We start from the raw sequence: 21,108 nt of genomic DNA, 5'->3' as shown, positions 1-21,108 counted from the left end.
ACTTGTCAATGATAAGGCAGATCGCGAAATGCTGTTTTTGCAATGCTAAACATGAAGTGGCGCAACTTGGATAGCAAGTTTTAGACTTGTATCTGCTCCTTGTCTGAAGTTGCTGTACCATTTGCACATAAGTAAAAGCAAGCACCATTAGCCTTACCGTTATTTTGACAGTAAATTCTGGCCCAATAAAGCTGATCATGATGGTGTTGGTAAATTTTCTACCCATTGTGTAGCTCAGGCATACTGACCACATTATGGGCCCAAGTTTCCACATGATTTGCGCCTGATTTTTAGGAGCAACTGGTGGAGAACGGACTATCTTTGAAATCGCAATTCTCCACATTTTTTTTCTGCAGTTCTAGTCAGGTAGAACAGTTCCACTTTGGAACAGAATTTTTTCTTCAAAAGGGGGTGTGTCCGGCCACTGATGCCTGATTTCAAAGTTTCCACAGTGAAAACGTACTCCAAACTAAGTTAGAATGGAGCAAGTGAAGATTTTTGAAGAACTGAAAAAACCTGTTCTACACATTAAAAAATCAGGCGCAGGTTACAAATTAGGCGTCCAGAACGAGGTGGGGGGGGAGGGGGGGGGAAGGGAACTCATTAAATTCTACAATAAATCCTTATTTATACTTCTACAAATATTATACAAATAAATCCAACCTGAATAAACATTTATAAGCCAAGAAAACATTAAATAAACCATCTTCCTACCTGTGTGAAAGTGCTTCAGCCAGGGAGAATGCTGCAGGCGTTCGTTCCCGGGGAGGGGAGGGGGGGGGGGGGGGGGGAAGAGAGGGAACAGCCGTTTCGTTCCCGGGGAGGGGAGGGGGGGGGGGGAAAGGGAACAGCCGTTTCGTTCCCGCGGGGGGGGGAGGGAACAGCCGTTTCGTTCCCGTGGATGGGAGGGGGGGGGGGGGAAAGGGAACAGCCGTTTCGTTCCCGCGGGGGGGAGAAAAGGGAACAGCCGTTTCGTTCCCGGGGAGGGGAGGGGGGGGGGAAGAGAGGGAACAGCCGTTTCGTTCCCGGGGAGGGGAGGGGGGGGGGAAGAGAGGGAACAGCCGTTTCGTTCCCGGGGAGGGGAGGGGGGGGGGAAAGGGAACAGCCGTTTCCTTCCCGCGGGGGGGGGGGGGGGGGAGGGAACAGCCGTTTCGTTCCCGTGGGGGGGGGAGGGAACAGCCGTTTCGTTCCCGGGGAGGGAGGGGGGGGGAAGGGAACAGCCGTTTCCTTCCCGCGGAGGGGGGGGGGGGGGAGGGAACAGCCGTTTCGTTCCCGGGGAGGGAGGGGGGGGGAAGGGAACAGCCGTTTCCTTCCCGCGGAGGGGGGGGGGGGGGGGAGGGAACAGCCGTTTCGTTCCCGTGGATGGGAGGGGGGGGGGGGGGAAGGGAACAGCCGTTTCGTTCCCGCGGGGGGGAGAAAAGGGAACAGCCGTTTCGTTCCCGGGGAGGGGAGGGGGGGGGGAAGAGAGGGAACAGCCGTTTCGTTCCCGGGGAGGGGAGGGGGGGGGAAAGGGAACAGCCGTTTCGTTCCCGGGGAGGGGAGGGGAGGGAGGGAACAGCTGTTTCGTTCCCGGGGGGGGGGGGGGGGGAGGAGACAGTGAGAAGGCTGCAGCTGATGTGCTGATGGCAATGTGCTTTTATTAAAAAATGTTAAAAAATTAAACAGCTACAAAGAACTACAAAAATGGCCGAGTGCCAATGTTTTTTTCACACTGCGCGTGTGCGAACGCTCCAACCCGCACGCGCAGCATTGCCAGCAGGAAAAAACCTAATTTAAATAGTACCCGCCCCCTCCCACTTACAAAATCGGCGCAAGTGTAGGATCCGCCCCCCTGGGCGCCGCGCCAGGCAGACAAGGAGCTGCAGAACGCTCCAGAATCGCGAGGTTTTTTTTAGGCGCGAAAAACGGGCGCCCAGCTTGGAGGGGCGCCCGTTTCTTATCGTGTGGAAACTTGGGCCCTTAATCCCTAGTCTGTGCTGAATTGGCTGATCTGAATTGGGGCTGTAGTAAAGGCACTGCAATTGGTGTCTGCTCCTTTTGGCTAGGAGCAAAGAATTGCATCACTAAAGTTCCTACTTGCTATCTATTGACTCCTGGAAAGTTTGTCTCTGGGGACATTGGGTGAAGATAATAATATTCCCACAGTCAGATTACTTGCCAATGTTTCTAGTCTAGAATTGCATGAATGAATGAGGCACCAGCGGGCTTCCAGCATCTGTGGAACCATATCTCACGTTCAGTCAACATTTCTAGGAGTGGAGAAAAGGGGGGAAAATTATTATAGAATGCCATCTGAAGGTATAATGCATATCATGTGACAGCATTTAATTAACACCGACTTCTTGGGTAACTGGATGACTAGGCATGCATTTATATAAGATAAAGAACTGGTAGCTAAAAGCACATTAATGAGAAAGTATCAGCCTTGCAATAAATGCATTGAAACTTTTAACTGACTTTTCAGTTATATTCTTGAGGTAGTTGGATGTCCCTTGTTGCTGCTTTGGCCATTTGTTCGTGAAGTGAAACGCTCTACAAACAAGAGCACCAAAAAGGAATCTGGAGATGAGGATCAGGTGATGGAGATGAGGTTGCGAGGAAATCCTCAGATGTTTTCTGTAGCCATGCTACAACTGGGAATGCGATACTTGTTTGTCTACGGTGTGCAGGTACTTTATATTGTCTGTTCAATACAAAAGTCATGAAGTTACGGTAATTTTGCAGCGGTGCTGTCAGTAAATACTGAATCAGCCATAATGAATTTAATTTGACGAACTGCATAATGTATATCATATTGCAAACATTTTAAATATTAGGTAATGTGACAATAGGGTGTAGCCAGAAGAATTTATTAATTTGACCCTCTGGTCGCTCTGTGCTTAAAAATACCGAGATAAATTGCACTTGTCAGCAAGCCAGAGATTTTCCTGGAGCATTCTGTAGCACTGCAGAATATAGTTCACAGTGCAGTGGTTGTGTTTTTGTTTGTATCCTTGTGTTATGTTCAGATACTCATTTCTTGCATAGTAGCGTTTTAAGTTTGTTCCAATATACCACAGTTTCCCCATAATTACATTTTTCAGATATACAGCTTCGTATTGAAGAAATATGATTGTGGGAAGTGATTTATTAGGAGCTGCTGCTCTGGGATGTAGACAAAGGGACATTATTAGGCTAGAGGAGAGGGTGCTACTGTCCATCTTATGCTCTAATGGACTGAGTACTTGATGCGGACACTGGATGTCCTGTGACCAAAAGTGATATGTTTGCATTGGCGCTGTCATTGTTCATCCTAATGAACACACAGGAAAAGAAGAGGAGCGATTTGGCTAACAGTGCTAGAGAGAAGCTTGAGAGCATTATAATAATCTGAACAATGAAGTGAGATTACTGCCTCAAAATCAGTGTCATATTTATTTTTAATAGTTATGTACTATGCAGTTGGGAGGGGACAGTTTTGTTCCATTCTCACTTTTCACCCGAGGCAGGTGTCATCGTGGAGAATGAACAAGCTGCTCAATCCACTATGTGTTCACACTGAAGTATTAAAAATTGAGATGACTGCACTATATTTAGAAACTAGGAAATGTCCTGTAAAAGATGAGTTTCAGTCTTTGTACTAGAGATAAATTTCTGGAGTATGTGATTTTGTGCACATATACCACTGGCCAATGCTGTTCGCCAGAGTTCCTGCAAATTCCATAATTAGAATCTAAAGGTGAAAAGTAGAAGTTAATGGTGTGAGTACACAAATGGCATGCTTCTAAAATCTACCACAGGGCAAAAAGTAAATATTTTCTTGATTGATATTACTGGGAAGAAAATGTTTCAGTTCAAAAGATAGCTTGCATAAGTAGATTGGAAATAGTGGGGTCAAGTTTCGGCCTGAGTTCCTTTTTTTTTGAACAACTGGTTTAGAATGGAGTATTTTAGAAATTGCAATTCTCGGCATTTAGTTTGCTCCAGTTCTAGTCAGTTAGAACAGTTTCAGTTTGGAACAGATTTTTTTTTCCAAAGGGGGCGTGTCTGGCCACTTATGCCCGTTTTGAAAGTTTAGGCAGTGAAAACTTACTCCAAACTAACTTTGAATGGAGTAAGTGTAGATTTTTGTACGCTCAGAAAAACCTTGCCTACACTTAGAAAATCAGGCGTAGGTTACAAATCAGGCGTAGGGAATGGCGGCGGGAGAGGGGGGTGTTGGTTAACAAACACTAAACACTTCACTTTTACAAATAAAGAGCCATCATCAATAATAAATGATAAATAAACCAATAAATCAATCCAAATAAATTTAAATAAAAAAATAAAAAAAATTAAAAATTAAAAATCACAAATAAAAAATTATTTCTACTCACCTGAAGTACTGAGGGGAAGAGAAGAGAAGATGATGGGGGGGGGGGGGCGGAGGAAAGAGAAGAAGATTGGGGGAGGGGGGGGGAAGAGAAGAAGATTGGGGAGGGGGGGGGGAAGAGAAGAAGATTGGGGGAGGGGGGGGAGAAAGAGAAGAAGATTGGGGGAGGGGGGGAGAAGATGATTGGGGGAGGGGGGGGAAGAGAAGAAGATTGGGGGAGGGGGGGAGAGAAGAAGATTGGGGGAGGGGGGGAAAGAGAGAAGACGACGATGCCGGGCTGCTGCCACCGCCACCAACTTTTCGGGCGGGGCCCGCCCCAGCGAGAGGCCGGTCAGGCGGGCCCCGCCGCCGAGTTAAGATGCGCAGGCCACTTGGCCGGGGATAGGGGTGACGTCCCTTCGGCCTGGGAATAGGGTCATCGCCCCGGAGACAGGACGCCGGCAGCTACTGCGCACGCGCGCAGCCTCCACTGTGCACGCGCGCAGCTGCCGGCACTGTTTTCGGCACAGGGCTGTAGCTCCGCCCCCAGCAGCTCCTGCTGCGCTGCGCGAGGTGGAATTGGGCCTACAGCTATTGGGGAATCGCGAGGTAAGTATTCAGCGCAATTTTTGTTCTATAAATTAGGTGGGCCTCTCCGATGTGCGCCGTTCTAGCGGCCGGCCGAAACTTGACCCCATTGAGTTAAGTACTAACTGTGGGGCACTGTGTCTTTAATTAAACACAGTTCTTTAAACTAACTGATCAAGTGGTAATTAGCAGATTTTACTTGATACAAATATTGTAAATGACATTGAAAATTACGTAGAAAAGGAGATGCCCATAAAAACCTACTATGCCTTTGAAGACAGACTTATTTAGAATTAAATGTTTTACATGTTCTCGTTCTTTTGAGATTTAAGGAAAAATAGAATAAGCTGTTTTCTTTCTCTACACAGCTCCTTGCTTCTGTGTGTGCTGCTGCTGTATTGAGGAGACACTTAATGGTGTGGAAGATCTTCGCACCAAAGTATGTTATGCTTCATGAGTGAGCAGTTAACTAATAGCAATCAAGAGGCATAGGACTTGAATTACACAACTTACTAAGAATTGATTTTTTTTTTAAGGAGAGACATTGATTTTACTACTCTTGCATTAGAGCTGCTTAGAAGCCCTCGGTGATGCCAGTTTGAATTTTTCACAATGTCGACAATGAAATAGTTTCATATCACAATGATATAGTGCAAAATTCAACACTTTTTTTGCAAGTAAATAATTTTAAACTATTTTTACAGAAATGGAGAAAAGTTTGTATAAATTCCGCACCATCTTGTCGTACATTTAAGAACAGGCCAAAATAAATTAAAACATTTTACACTTAATAAAGGGGTTCTATTTATTCTTTCCAATGGAAATATGTGCATGTCCTTTTGAATCTAGTTATTTATGACACGCAAAGCCCAACCAAAATAAAGGAAAAACTATAATTGGATGTTTTATGCAACTTACTGCTTTTTCATTTCGCCTGCTGTGATTCCAATATAACAGTTGCTTGACTGTTTAATTAGTGCTGCAATTACTTTAGATGAGATACTAGGATTGGTTAATTACATTTTTAAAAAGACAGTGCCGTTAGAAATTGAAATTATGGTGTGATGTAGAGCTTTAATGGTTTATATTGTCACCTTTATACCAGCATGGGCTCAAAATACTTCTATATCATTATAAACTAGCTGTGTAATCTGCTTTTAGACAAAATGTGAAATAACACGGTGATGTGCATTTTATAACTGTTAGAGATTAAGTCAACAGAGAGGTAATTACTTCATCTGGAAAACTGATGTGGAGGATTTACTGAACCTGACAGTGTGGGGAAGTTATATTAATATACACTGTTAAAATGTTAAGATCACAGAACAACTATGGGGCAAAGGAAATACCACTTGGAAAAGGCACAAGAGTACTTTCTCAATCAATATGTCTCCAGTCAAACAAGGAAGGAAGCAGTGTTGGATTTGGTTCTGGGAAATGAAATAGGGCAAGTGACATGTGTTACAGTAGATCATCTAGCTAACAGTGATAGAGGGAGAGAGAGAAATAATTTGGTTTGAAGTACTTAAGGAAAGTCACCAGAAGATATCAGATGAAAAATGCTCAACTGGGGAAGTGCTAATTCCTGTGATTTAAGAAGAGACAGGTAGATTGGAAAAGGCAATTGCACGGAAAAGCAGTAGGAGCAATGAAGGGCATTCAGAGAAACATAGAAAATAGGAGCAGTAGTAGGCCATTCGGCCCTTTGAGCCTGCACCGCCATTCAGTACGATCATGGCTGATCCTCTATCTCAACACCATATTCCTGCTTTTTCCCCATACCCCTTGATGCCTTTTGTGTCTAAAAATCTATCTATCTATCTATCTATCTCCTTCTTAAATATATTCAGTGACTTGGCCCCCACAGCCTTCTGTGGTAAAGAATTCCACAGGTTCATTACCCTCTGAGTGAAGAAATTTCTCCTCATCTCAGTCCTAAATTTTCGACCTCATATCCTGAGACTGACCCCCCTTGTTCTAGACTTCCCAGCTCGGGGAAACATCCTCCCCGGAAGAGTTATTTCAAGTACAAACTAGGCATATTCCTTTAAAGGGAAAAGCTAGAGCATCCAAAGTTAATCTGCCCTGGATGACACCGGGGGGGGGGGGGGAAGTTAAAATAAAACAGAAAAAGGAGGCTTATGACAAATGTCAGCAGCAAGATTCAGTTAATAACCAGCAAGATTCTGCAAAGTATAGGAGGGAATTGAAATAGTTAATACGGGAGGCAAAGAGAGGTTAACGAGAAAAGTTGAGCAGACAACATTAAATTGAACCCTAATACATTTAACAAACATATAAAGTGTAAGCAGTTAGCCACGGAAAAAGTTAGAATCATAGAATGGTTACAGCACAGAAGGCGGCCTGTGCTGGCTCTTTGCAAGAGCACTTCAGCTTGTCCCACTTTCCTGCCCTTTCCCTGTAGCCCTGCAAATGTTTTTCCCTTGGGTATTTATCCAATTCTCTTTTGAAAGCCTCCACCTCCCTTTCAGACAGTGCATTCCAGATCCTAACCACTCGCTGTGCAAAAAAGTTATTCCTCATGCCGTCTTTGGTTCTTCCAATCACCTTCAATCTATGTCCTCTGGTTTTCGACCCTTCCGCCAATGGGAACACTTTCTCTCCATCCACTGGGTCTAGACTACTCGTGATTTTGAACACCTCTATCAAATCTCCTCTTAACCTTCTCTCCTCTAAGGAGAACAACCCCAGCTTCTCGAGTCCATCCTTGTAACTGAAATCCCTCATCTCTGGAACCATTCTTGTAAATCTTTTCTGCACCCTCTCTGAGGCCTTCACATTCTTGCTAAAGTGCAGTGCCCAGAATTGGACACAATACTTCAGTTGACATCGAACCAGTGTTTTATAAAGGTTCATCATAACTTCCTTGCTTTTGTACTCTATGCCTTTATTTATGAGGCCCAGGATCCCGTATGCTTTTTTAACCACTTTCTCAACCTTCCCTGCCACCTTCAACAATTTGTGCACATGTACCCTCAGGTCTTGAGAACTGGTTGGCAGTCAGGAAGCAAAGAGCAGGAGTAAATGGGTACTTTTCAGAATGGCAGGCAGTGACTAGTGGGGTACCGCAAGGTTCTGTGCTGGGGCCCCAGCTGTTTACATTGTACATTAATGATTTAGACGAGTGGATTAAATGTAGTGTCTCCAAATTTGCGGATGACACTAAGTTGGTTGGCAGTGTGAGCTGCGAGGAGGATGCTATGAGGCTGCAGAGTGACTTGGATAGGTTAAGTGAGTGGGCAAATGCATGGCAGGTGAAGTATAATGTGGATAAATGTGAGGTTATCCACTTTGGTGGTTAAAAACAGAGACGGACTATTATCTGAATGGTGACAGATTAGGAAAAGGGGAGGTGCAACGAGACCTGGGTGTCATGGTACATCAGTCATTGAAGGTTGGCATGCAGGTACAGCAGGTGGTTAAGAAAGCAAATGGCATGTCGGTCTTCATAGCGGGGGGATTTGAGTACAGGGGCAGGGAGGTGTTACTACAGTTGTACAGGGCCTTGGTGAAGCCACACCTGGAGTATTGTGTACAGTTTTAGTCTCCTAACTTGAGGAAGGACATTCTTGCTATTGAGGGAGTGCAGCGAAGGTACTCCAGACTGATTCCTGGGATGGCGGGACTGACATATCAAGAAAGACTGGATCAACTGGGCTTGTATTCACTGGAGTTCAGAAGAATGAGAGGGGATCTCATAGAAACGTTTAAAATTCTGCCGGGTTTCGACAGGTTAGATGCAGGAAGAATCTTCCCAATGTTTGGGAAGTCCAGAACCAGGGAGTCACAGTCTCAGGATAAGGGGTAAGCCATTTAGGACCGAGATGAGGAGAAACTTCTTCACCCAGAGAGTGGTGAACCTGTGGAATTCTCTACCACAGGAAGTTGTTGAGGCCAATTCACTAAATATATTCAAAAAGGAGTTAGATGTAGTACTTACTACTAGGGGGATCAAGGGGTATGGTGAAAAAGCAGGAATGGGGTACTGAAGTTGCATATTCAGCCATGAAATAATTGAATGGCGGTGCAGGCTCGAAGGGCAGAATGGCCTACTCCTGCACCTATTTTCTATGTTTCTATGTCTCTCTGTTCTTGCACCCCCTTTAGAATTGTACCCTTCAGTTTATATTGCCTCTCCTCGTTCTTTCTACCAAAATGCATCACTTCGCACTTTTCTGCGATAAATTTCATCTGCCACGTGTCCGCCCATTTTACCAGTCTGTCTATATCCTCTTGAAGTCTATCACTATCCTCCTCACTGTTGACTATACTTCCAAGTTTTGTCATCTGCAAATTTTGAAATTGTGCCCTGCACACCCAAGTCTTAAGTCATTAATATACATCAAGAAAAGCAGTGATCCTAGTACCGACCCCTGGGGAACACCAATGTGTACCTTCCTCCAGTCTGATAAACTACCATTCAGCACTACTATCTGTTTCCTGTCACTTAGCCAATTCCATGTCCTTGCTGCGACTGTCCCTTTTATTCCATAGGCTTCAACTTTGCTGGCAAAGCCTATTATGTGATATGTTATCAAATGCCTTTTGGAAGTCCATGTGCACCACATCAACCACATTGCCCTCATCAACCCTCTCTGTTACCTCATCAAAAAACTCTTAAATCAAGTTAGTTAAACACAATTTTAATTAATTCACACTTGTCCAAGTGACTGTTAAATTTGTCCCGGATTATCGTTTCTAATAGCTTTCCCCCATTACCCAGGTTAAACTGACTGGTCTTGGGTTTATCCTTGCATTCCTTTTTGAACAAGGGAGTAACATTTGCAATTCTCCAGTCCTCTGGCACCACCCCTGTATCCAAGGAGGATTGGAAGATTATAGCCAGTACTTCTGCAATTTACTTCCCTCAGCATCCGAGGATGCATCCCATCAGATCCTGCTGACTTATATAGCCAGCCCTTCTAGTAACTCCTCTATCAATTTTTATCCCATCCAGTATCTCAACTACCTCCTTTTCTACTATGACTTTGCAGCATCTCCTTAAAGGTGGTATTGATATCAATAATTTCTATTTATATAGCGCCTTTAACGTAGTGAAATGTCCCAAGGCGCTATATAAATAGAAATTATTGATATCAATACAGCAGTATTATGAGATAAAAATTTGACCCTGCGCCGCATAAGTAGAAATTAGTGTAGGTGACCAAAAGCTTGGTCAGAGGTATTTTAAGGAGCGTCTTGAAGGAGGAAAGAGAGGCAGAGACGTTTAGGCAGGGTGTTCCAGAACTTGAAGCCTAGGCAATAGAAGGCACGGCCACCAATGGTTGAGCGATTTATAAATCAAGGATGCTCAAAAGGGCAGAATTAGAGGTTGATAAAGTGATTAAAAAAGCATATAGATTACTTGGGTTTATAAGGGCACACAATATAAAATCAAAGAAATCATGCTCGAACTTTATAAATCAGTGCAAAAGCAAAATACGATGAATGCTGGAATCTGAAATAAAAACAGAAAATGCTAGAAATCTCAGCGGAGTCAAGCAGCATCTGTGGAGAGAAAAACAGTTAACGTTTCAGGTCGATGACCCTTCGTCAGAACTGGCGAATGTTCGAAAAGAACACGTTCTTAAGCACTGAAAGATGGAGAGGAAGAAAGAACAAAAGGGAAGGTCTGTGATAGGGTGGAAGGCAGAAGAGATTAGAGAGACAAAAGGGATGATGGGCTGAATTGAAATGGTAATGGCAGGAGTTAGAAAAAGATTAGTCTAGATAGGGTGTGAATGGTGGAGTAATGACCAACTGCCATTGGAAACAAAGCAAAAAAAACCCGTATCATCAGGAGAGGGGGGGTGGGGGGCAGCGGGGGAGGAGAAGGGAGCCAAAAATGGGCAGAGGTTATGCTCTGAAATTGTTGAACTCAATGTCGAGTCCAGAAGGCGGTAAAGTGCCTAAACAAAAGATGAAATCTTGAGCTTCATTGGAACAGTGCAGGAGTCCGAGGACTAAGATATCAGAAAGGGAGTGGAGTGGAGAATTAAAGTGACAGGCGACCAACTTCCATCCTTCCCTCACCTTCACATGGTCCATCTCCGACTCTGCCCTTCCCTTCCCTTTCTTGAATTTCAAATCCAGATGGAGGGTGAGAAAATTGGATCTCTAACCAGCGTACTAAGCTTAAATAAAGGAGACTATGAAGGTATGAGGGCAGAGTTGGCTAAAGTGGACAGGGAAAATAGATTAAAGTGTAGGACGGTTGATGAACAGTGGTGTACATTTAAGGAGATATTTCACAACTCTCAAGAAAAATATATTCCAGTGAGGAGGAAAGGGCGTAAGAGAAAAGATAGCCATCTGTGGCTAACTAAAGAAATAAACAACGGTATCCAATTAAAAACCAGGGCATACAATGTGGCCAAAACTCGTGGGAGGACAGAAGATTGGGAAGCGTTTATGTGCAAAGAATGACTAAAAAAACGATTAAGAAAGGGAAGATAGACTATGAAAGTAAACTAGCACGAAATATAAAAACAGATAGCAAGAGTTTCTATAGGTATATAAAAAGGAAAAAAGTGGCTAAAGTAAATGTTGGTCCCTTGGAGAACAAGACCAGGGAATTAGTGATGGGGAACATGGAAATGGCAGAAACTCTGAACAAATATTTTGTATCAGTCTTTACGGTAGAGGACACTAATAATATTCCAACAGTGGATTGTCAAGGGGTGATGGGGGGGGGGGGGGAGGCGGAGGAACTTAAAACAATCACAATCACTAAGGAGGTGGTACTCGGTAAGATAATGGGACTAAAGGCGGATAAATTCCTTGGACCTGATGGCTTGCATTGTACGATCTTGAGAGAAGTAGCCGTAGGGATAGTGGATGCACTGGTTGTAATTTAACAAAATTCCCTGGATTCTGGTGAGGTCCCAGCAGATTGGAAAACTGCAAATGTAACGGCCCTTTTTTAAAAAAACCCAGAAAACTATAGACCAGTTAGCCGAACATCTTTGGTTGGGAAGATCTTGGGAGTCCAGTATTAAAGAAGCAGTAGCAGGACATTTGGAAAAGCAAAATTCGGTCAGGCAGAGACAGCATGGATTTATGAAAGGGAAGTCATGTTTAACAAATTTGCTAGAATTTTTTGAGGATGTAACTTGAACAGGGTGGATAAAGGGGAACCAGTGGATGTGGTGTATTTGGACTTCCAGAAGGCATTTGACAAGGTGCCACATAAAAAGTTACTACACAAGATAAAAGTTCATGGGGTTGGTGGTAATGTATTAGCATGGATAGAGGATTGACTAAGGAACAGAAAACAGAGAGTAGGGATAAATGGTTCATTCAAGGGTTGGCAATCAGTAACCAGTGGGGTGCCGCAGGGATCGGTGCTGGGACCTCAACTATTTACAATCTATATTAACGACTTGGAAGAAGGGACTGAGTGTAACATAGCCAAGTTTGCGGACGATACAAAGATGGGAGGAAAAGCAATGTGTGAGGAGGACACACAAAATCTGCAAAAGGACATAGACAGGCTAAGTGAGTGGGCAAAAATTTGGCAAATGGAGTATAATATTGGAAAGTGTGAGGTCATGCATTTTGGCAGAAAAAAAATCAAAGAGCAAGTTATTATTTAAATGGAGAAAGATTGCAAAGTGCTGCAGTACAGCGGGACCTGGGGGTATTTGTGCATAAAACATACAAGGTTAGTATGCTGGTACAGCAAGTGATCAGGAAGGCCAATGGAAGCAGGGAAGTCTTGCTACAGTTGTACAGGATATTGGTGAGGCCACATCTGGAATACTGTGTGCAGTTTTGGTTTCCATATTTACGAAAGGATATACTTGCTTTGGAGGCAGTTCAGAGAAGGTTCACAAGGTTGATTCAAAGATGAGGGGGTTGACTTATGAGGAAAGGTTGAGTAGGTTGGGCCTCTACTCACTGGAATTCAGAAGAATGAGAGGTGATTTTATCGAAACGTGTAAGATTATGAGGGGGCTTGACGAGGTGGATGCAGAGAGGATGTTTCCACTGATGGGGGAGACTAGAACTAGAGGGCATAATCTTAGAATAAGGGGCTGCCCATTTAAAGCTGAGAAGCGAAATTTCTTCTCGGGGTTGTGGATCTGTGGCATTTGCTGCCTCAGAGAGCTGTGGAAGTTGAGACATTGAATAAATTTAAGACAGAAATAGACAGTTTCTTCAACAATAAGGGGTTATGGGGAGTGGGCAGCGAAGTGGACCGGTGTCAATGATCAGATCAGCCATGATTGTGTTAAATGACAGAGCAGGCTCGAGGGGCCGTATGGCCTTCTCCTGCTTCAGTTATGTTCTTATGTTCTCAGCCTAGCCCCAGAAATGGAGACAATCAACCAGTATCCACTATAAGCCCACTGAATCCCACAGCTACCTGGACTACACTTCCTCCCCATATCCTGTAAGGACTCCATTCCATTCTCGCAGTTTCTCCGTCTCTGTCGCATCTGCATTGACGACGCCACCTTTCACACTAGTGCCTCTGACATGTCTTCCTTTTTCCTCAACTGAGGATTCCCCTCCACCGTGGTTAACATGGCCCTCGACCGTGTCCATTCTATTTCCTGCACTTCTGCTCTCACTCCTTCCCCTCCCTCTCAGAACCACGACAGGGTTCCCCTGTCCTCACCTTTCACCCACCAGCGTCCACATTCAACGGATCATCCTCCGCCATTTCTGCCACCTCCAGTGTGATCCCACCACCAATCACATCTTGCATACCCCTTTCAATATTCTGAAGGGACGCCCTGGTCCATTCCGCAGCACCTCCTCGCCCACAGCACCTCCTCCCCTTTCCACGGCACCTTCCCGTGCAAGTGCAGAAGATGCAACACCTGCCCTGTTACCTCTTCCCTTCCCAACTATCCAGGGCCCCAAATATTCCTTCTGGGTGAAACAGTGATTTGCTTGTACTTCTTTCAATTCAGTATACTGTATTCGCTGCTCACGATGTGGTCTGCTCTACATTGGGGAGACCAAGTGCAGATTGGGTGACCACTTTGGGGAACTTTCCATTCAGTCCGTAAGTGTGAACCTGAGCTTCCAGTCGCCTGTCACTTTAATTCTCCACTCCACTCCCACTCTGATATCTCCGTCCTCAGCCTCCTGCACTGTTCCAATGAAGCTCAATACAAGCTCGAGGAACAGCACCTCATCTTTTGTTTAGGCACTTTACAGCCTTCTGGACTCAACATTAAGTTCAACATATTCAGAGCATAACCTCTACCCATCTTTGGCTCCCTTCCGCCCCCCCCCCGGATCTTATGTTTTTTTTCCTCTTTGTCTCCAGTGGCAGCTGGTCATTATTCTGCCATTCACACCCTATCTAGACTAACCTTTTTCTAACTCCTGCAATTACCATTTCAATTTGGCCCATCATCCCTTTTGTGTTTCTAATCTCTCCCGCCTGCCACCCTATCACAGACTTTCCCTTTTGTTTTATCTTCCCTTCCCCCTTTCAGTCCTACTTAAGAATGTGTTCTTTTCGAACATTTGCCAGTTCTGACGAAGAGTCATCGACCTGAAACGTTAACTCTTTTTCTATCCACTGATGTCTGACCTTCTGAGATTTCCAATATTTGCTATTTTTAGTTATGTCAGTGGTTAGGCGTTAGCTGGAGTATTGTGGGCACCACGCATCAGGAAAGATGTAAAGGCCTTTAAAAGGATACAGGGGATGTTGGAAAAGTTTGGAATGTGATTCTTGGAAGAGAGAAGGTTAAGTGGTAACCCAACAATTGGTATTGGGATAAGCAAATTAGAAAGTTAAATGCATGGTTCGAAGAGTGGTGTGGGAGGCATGGGTTTAGCTTCGTGGGGCACTGGCACCAATACTGAGGAAAGAGGGAGCTGTTCCGTTGGGATGGGCTATACTTAAACAGGGCTGGAACCAGTGTCTTGGCAAACTGAATAACGAGGGCAATAGACAGGGCTTTAAACTAATGAAGGGGCATGGTGGGAGGATTCAGGAAAGAATAAATTTAAAAGCAGCAAGCGAAATGCCAAGGCTCTAGAGCAGAGCAGAGTTTTGGGTAAAAATAAGCAGTGGGTCAGGAAGAGATAGAGAGAGTAATAAAAAGGTAATAGGGCATTACTGACTGAGATGATTTTAGGGAAAAATAGAAAAAAGTCCAAGCTAAAGAGACTATATCAATGCGCGAAGCATTCGCAACAAACTAGAATTAATAGCGCAGATAGAAATGAATAGGTTTGATCTAATAGCCATTATGAAGACGTGGTTGCAAAGTGACCACATTTGGGAACTAAATATTCCAGGATATTTAACTTTTAGAAGAGATAGGCAAAATGGAAAAGGAGGCAGGTTAGCCCCGATAATAAAGGAAAGGATAGGATAAAGACAGTAAAGAGAAAGGATCTTAGCTCGGAAAATCAAGAAGTATAATTAGTTTAGGTGGAGCTAAGAAACAACAAGGAGCAGATGGCATTGGAGGGAGTTATTACCGTATATACTCGCGTATCCTACGATCTCACGTATCATGCGACCCCTAAATTTTCGTCCCCAAAACATGACTTTATCATATATCTCATGTATCATGCGAGTCACTTTTTTGAGATACCAGATGCCACTAGGCTAGGCTTTCAAACAAGTTTAACAAGTACCCAACACGTAACAAGTACCCTAACACATAACAACGATTGAATACAAACCTTAACAACCGAATCATGAAACATCGAGTGGATTCTGTTGTGAAAGCTGTTCGCGAATCGAACACCGATATAGCAATCATTCCAGCTGGCTTGACTAGCGTCGTTCAGCCACAGCCTCTACTGTGTTTGCGGGTAAAAGAAGCATGGGCTGAGATAGATGGAGCCTCTAATAATGCAGCAAACTTCAGAGGGAGTTGTAGATGGCGATCTCTAGACCACAGCAAAGATACAGTACAAGTGACAATAGAGGCTGCAATCCAGCCCAGGAGATACCTGCCGAGATTCAACGTGGATACGGTCTGCCTAACAGCCTAATCTTGGCCAGCACTTCACACCCGCAAATTTTGTATCTCACGTATCATGCGACCCCCCAAATTTAGGTTACAATTTAGGTCTTCAAAAGTCGCATGATACGCGAGTATATACGGTAATAGGCCCCCAAACCGCAGTGGGAATGTAGGCCACAGTATAAATCAAGAAATTAGAGGGGCATGTAACAAAGGTAATACAATAATCATGCGGGGCGTTAATCTACATATAGACTACACAAACCAAATTTGCAATAATAGTGTGGAGGACAAATTCATGGATTCTAAGATTATTCTAAGATTATGCTCTCTAGTTCTAGTCTCCCCCATCAGTGGAAACATCCTCTCTGCATCCACCTTGTCAAGATGGTTTTCTCGATCAGTATGTTGAGGAACCAACTAGAGAACAAGTTATTTTAGATCTAGTATTGTGCAATGAGAGAGGGTTAATTAATAACCTTGTAGTAAAGGGGCTCTTAGGGAAGAGTGACCATAATATGATACAATTTTTCATTGTTTCAAAGGGATTTAGTTAAATCCGAAACTAGAGTCTTAAAATCTAAAGCAAGGAAATTACGTAGGTATGAGGAGAGAGTTGGCTATGGTAGATTGTGAAACTACATTAAAAGATATGACCAGACAAGCAATGGCTAGCATTTAAAGAATTAATACATATTTTACAACAAACATACATTCCTTTTGAGGCACAAAAACTCCACAGGAAAAGTGGTCCAACCATGGCTAACAAGAGAAGTTAAAGATAGTATTTGATCAAAGTAAAAGGCACATAATGTTGCCAAAAAGAGTAGTATGTCTGAGGATTGGGAGGATTTTAGAATTCAGCAAAGGAGGACCAAGAAATTAATAGAGAGGGAAAATAGAATATGAGAGTAATCGAGAGAGAGAGAGAGAGAGAGAGACATAAAAACAGACTGCAAATACTTCTAATAGTATGTAAAAAGGAAAAGATTAGCAAAAGTAAATGTGGGTCCCCTACAGGCTGCGACAGGAGAAATTATATTGAGGAATAAGGAAATGGCAGAGAAATGTAACAAATTGTGTCTGTCTTCACGGAAGAAGACACGAAAAACGAGTTCCAAGGGTCTAGCGAGAATGAGGAACTGAAAGAATTGGTAAAAAAAAATAGTACTGGAGAAATTAATGGGACTGAAAGCTGAATTCCCCTGGACCTGATGGCCTACATCCTAGGGTTTTGAAAGAGATGGCTATAGAGATAGTGGATGCATTGGTTGTCATCTTCCAAAATTCCATAGATTCTAGAACGGTTCACCGCAGATTGGAAGGTAACCAATGTAATCCCACTATTTAAGAAAGGAGGGAGAAAGAAAATGGGAAACTACAAACCAGTTAGCCAGACATCAGTAGTAGTGAAATTGCTAGAATCTATTATTAAGCACATGATAAAAGGGCACTTAGAAAAGAATAATAGGATTGGGCAGAGTCAATGTGGATTTATGAAAGGGAAATCATGTTTGACAAATCTGTCAAGAGTTTTTTGAGATTGTAACTAGCAGAATAGGTAAGAGGGAACCAGTGGATGTGGTGTATTTGGATTTTCAGAAGGCATTCGATAAGGTGCCTCACGAGGTTATTGAACAAAATTAGGGTTCATGCGATTGGAGGTAATACACTAGCATGGATTGAGGATTGGTTAACGGACAGAAAACAGAGAGTAGGAATAAACTGGTCATTTTCGGGTTGGCAGACTATAACTAGTGGGGATTGTAACTGTAGCAAGAATTGGTGCTTGGGCCCCAGCTATTCATAATCTACATAAATTATTTTGATGAGGGGACCAAATGTAATATAATCTAGTTTGCTGATGATACAAAGCGAAGTGGGGATGTAAGTTGTGAGGAGGATGCAAAGAGACTTCAAGGGGATATAGACAGGCTAAGTGAGTGGGCAAGAACATGGCAAATGGAATATAATGTGGAGAGATGTGAAATTATCCACTTTGGTAGGAAAAATAGAAAAGCAGAGTATCTTTTAAATGGTGAGAGATTGGGAAATGTTGGTGTTCAGAGGGACCTGGGTGTCACTACCCAAATCACCGAAAGTTAACATGCAAGTACAGCAAGCAATTAAAAAAAGCAAATGGTATGTTGGCCTAAAACCAGGGATCACAGTCTCAGAATAAGGGGTTGGCCATTTGGACTGAGATGAGGAGAAACTTCTTCACTCAGAGGGTAATGAATCTTTGGAATTCTCTACCCCAGAGGGCTGTGGTGGCTCAGTCTATGAGTATATTCAAGACAGAGATCGATAGATTTTTGGATATTAAGGGAATCAAGGGAGATGAGGATAGTGCAGGAAAATGGAGTTGAGGTAGATCAGCCATGATCTCATTGAATGGTGAAGCAGGCTTGAGGGGCCGAATGGCCTACTCCTGCTCCTAATTCTTATGTTCTTGCATAACAGAAGTTTTCAAGATGATCGGTTTTGAGAGAGTAGATAGAGAAAAATTATTCTCTCTAGTGAGTGGGTTAATAATTAGAGGTCATAGATTCAAAGTCATTGGCAAAAGATCTAGATGGGAGATGAGGAGAACTTGTTTCACTTGAGGGAATTGTTGGGATCTGGAACGCTGTACCAGAAAGGTGATGGAAGCTGATTCCATGAATAACTTTAAAAGGGAATTGGACAGGCACTTGAGGATGAGGAACTTGCAGGGTTGCAGACAAAAAGTGGGGATGTGAGAGTAAGCAAGACTGCTCTTTCAAAGACCCAGCACAGGCATGAACGGGCCGAATGCCCCCCTCCTGTGCTGTATGTTTCGATGATTCTGCGGGTTCACCCACAAATTTCTTTCTTTCCCCTTCACTTCATAATTTTAAAATGCTGGGAAAATGTCGGAGATGGTTGAAAGCAGCTTCAGCTATATAGAAAATGTTAAAGTGCCCTCAGCGTTTGCAGTAGCCCATACTAATATAAGGGTGATGTGATACTAAAGTATTATAATATTTGACCACAATAAACAGGCTATTTAACTACAAGCATGAGGCTTGCACAACTCTCTTGCAACCGTGGCCCACATGAATTGTTTCTAACCCTTCACTTTGTTATAATTCCCATAAGTAGTGGTTAACAATCAAGCATTCTCACTTGTGCATTCTGTGGCGATGTCGAGGTACCGATCATTTCCCAGGTTTATTATGTTTTTCCTTTACCTTCCCAGGTTTCTTTTTGAGGCTTTGGGCTTTGTTGTGACAAGTATCTACCTTCTTATCACTTTTTGCTTCATGATGCGTGTGGATGTTGCTGTCAACAAGTGGTTTAAAGAACTCCTTCTGAAGCAATCAAGGTAGTTATTAAAACTACTACACCAGGGCTCAGCAGTGACTGTCGGAGATAGTTATAATGGGACAGCTTGTCAACTAAATTGCAAACCAAGGGAAAAATTAACCTTGCCTTATTGTACTGTATCCGTGGACATCAGGAGTTTCTGCTGTAAAAGAAGCACAATTTACCTTAATGCCTTGTGTAGCTAACAAACAAATGCTGAAGTTTCATTGTATACTGAGTGGTAAGAGGTTTGAACCACTGTGAATCATAAATTGAACTTTTTGCCGTTTCTTAGGGTTGACAAATGATTACTTGAGAATGTATTTGTACTAGATAAAAGTGTCGATTTAACACTTTTTTTGTAGGACTTAGTGGTAAGTTCTTAAGAGCATCAGCAGAAATGGTTCCAATATAAAAGCATCCAGCCTACTATTGTGTTAGGTCTTCTGCTTTTTATGCATAAAGTACTTCACTGTTTTTTTTTTAAAAAAGAGAAATTTAAAATCAGTCAACTGTATCACTTCTGTTTGTATATTTTGTATCTGGCATCATTTTATTTAAAGTTATTTAAGAACTGTTCCCATCTTGTGGAATGGAAGGGGCTTACATTACTGTCGGAAATGTAGGTTTTCCTCGAGTGCCAAATTCTTACTGCCTCGCACTATTCATGACAAAACAAAAACAAGTGTTGCAGAACTTTTAATATGCAAGTACTACATTTTAACGTGATTGTTAATGATGGTCCTGATTGTAAACCTGTTGGAGGAATTGCTCTACTATCATGCAGTCATTTTTACAACTAAAACCAAGTGCACACATGTATTTTATGGAATCCTTGGAAGCTATGCAGCATAGCAATTTCATTAGTTCAAATAAATCACATTCTGGGTTTCATAGCAATATATGCCTCCGTTTTTGGAATACATAAGGGGATCGCTAAATCCAAGACAAATGAAACAATTGATTTTTATGTAGGGAGGTACTTTGTTTTCTTTTATACCTCAATTATTCGCTGTTATACGAGCAGAGTATCGATCATAGAATGCAAAACTGATTTACATTGAAGGATGTATGATTTTGTGCTGCTCCCATTTTAAAAGATGAAATACTTATAATATAACCTTGTGTTTCCAGAGCACAAACATTTCCTTATGTTAGAGTTGGGTTTAATCATTTTTAAAACTTTTGTAAATATGGTAATAAATTAATAACTTATTGATTACAAAGGATTACTTGGGGAAAAGCTGCATTTTATTAAAGATTTACTGTGGCAGTGCATATTAAATGTTTTCTCCCCCAGAAATCAATGAGACAAAATGAATGCTGTAGATAATGGTGCGTAGCTGTTAATTTAGTGCTATAGATGTTTTTTTTTTGTCTTGCAAATTTAATGTTGAATGATTTGTTTTTGAAATTCCATAATGTAAGCATATTTTTAATCAAATTTAAAAATAAAAGTTAAATACAGATTTTGTTTGCTGTATTTATTTCTGGAAAATCTCAAATTCTTGCATGATGATTTGGGCCATAATTCTTGTACATCATTTACTTATCTCTCTGCCGCACATCAGCCCTTTTGCTATTGAACTACAAGGTGGTCTAATGGAGCTTGGCTCAATGGACATTTAAGGCTGTTTTTTCCCTCTTTCTGTGCAGGGAAATGTGTGGCCTTTATTCTCCCATCTGTTATTAATTTTCCTCCAACTCTGGTCTGACCCCAATTGAAGCACTACCACATTAAACAAAACAACTTGTATTTATATAGCACCTTTAACGTAGTGAAACGTCCCAAGGCGATTTATGAGATTTTAAAAATTGACACTGAGCCGTGTAAGTAGAAATTAGCACAGGTGACCAAAAGCTTGGTCAAAGAGGTATGTTTTCAGGTGCTTC

At 42.6% G+C, this 21,108-nt stretch overlaps 1 protein-coding gene across 5 annotated transcripts in view; it reads left to right on the top strand.

Moving 5' to 3' along the window:
* pigo (phosphatidylinositol glycan anchor biosynthesis, class O) overlaps nt 1-20,663 on the top strand; it is a 52,528-nt gene extending 31,865 nt beyond the window's left edge. For 2 of the 5 annotated variants that reach the window (XM_070868432.1, XM_070868436.1), the window contains exons 9-11: nt 2,482-2,669; nt 5,287-5,357; nt 19,109-20,662. In XM_070868432.1, coding sequence (XP_070724533.1) covers nt 2,482-2,669; nt 5,287-5,357; nt 19,109-19,238 — 389 coding nt within the window. In that variant the 3' untranslated portion in view covers nt 19,239-20,662. Of the gene's footprint in view, nt 1-2,464; nt 2,670-5,286; nt 5,358-19,108 lie in introns of those variants that run through there. The other 3 variants (XM_070868437.1, XM_070868438.1, XM_070868439.1) reach the window with 3 other exon arrangements.
* The last annotated feature ends 445 nt before the right edge of the window (nt 20,664-21,108 follow it).

This window comes from Pristiophorus japonicus, chromosome 2, assembly GCF_044704955.1.
Source record: "Pristiophorus japonicus isolate sPriJap1 chromosome 2, sPriJap1.hap1, whole genome shotgun sequence".
Classification (NCBI taxonomy): Eukaryota; Metazoa; Chordata; class Chondrichthyes; family Pristiophoridae; genus Pristiophorus; species Pristiophorus japonicus.
Note: the sequence above shows the minus strand (reverse complement) of the source record. Positions and strands in the feature narration are given on the sequence as shown.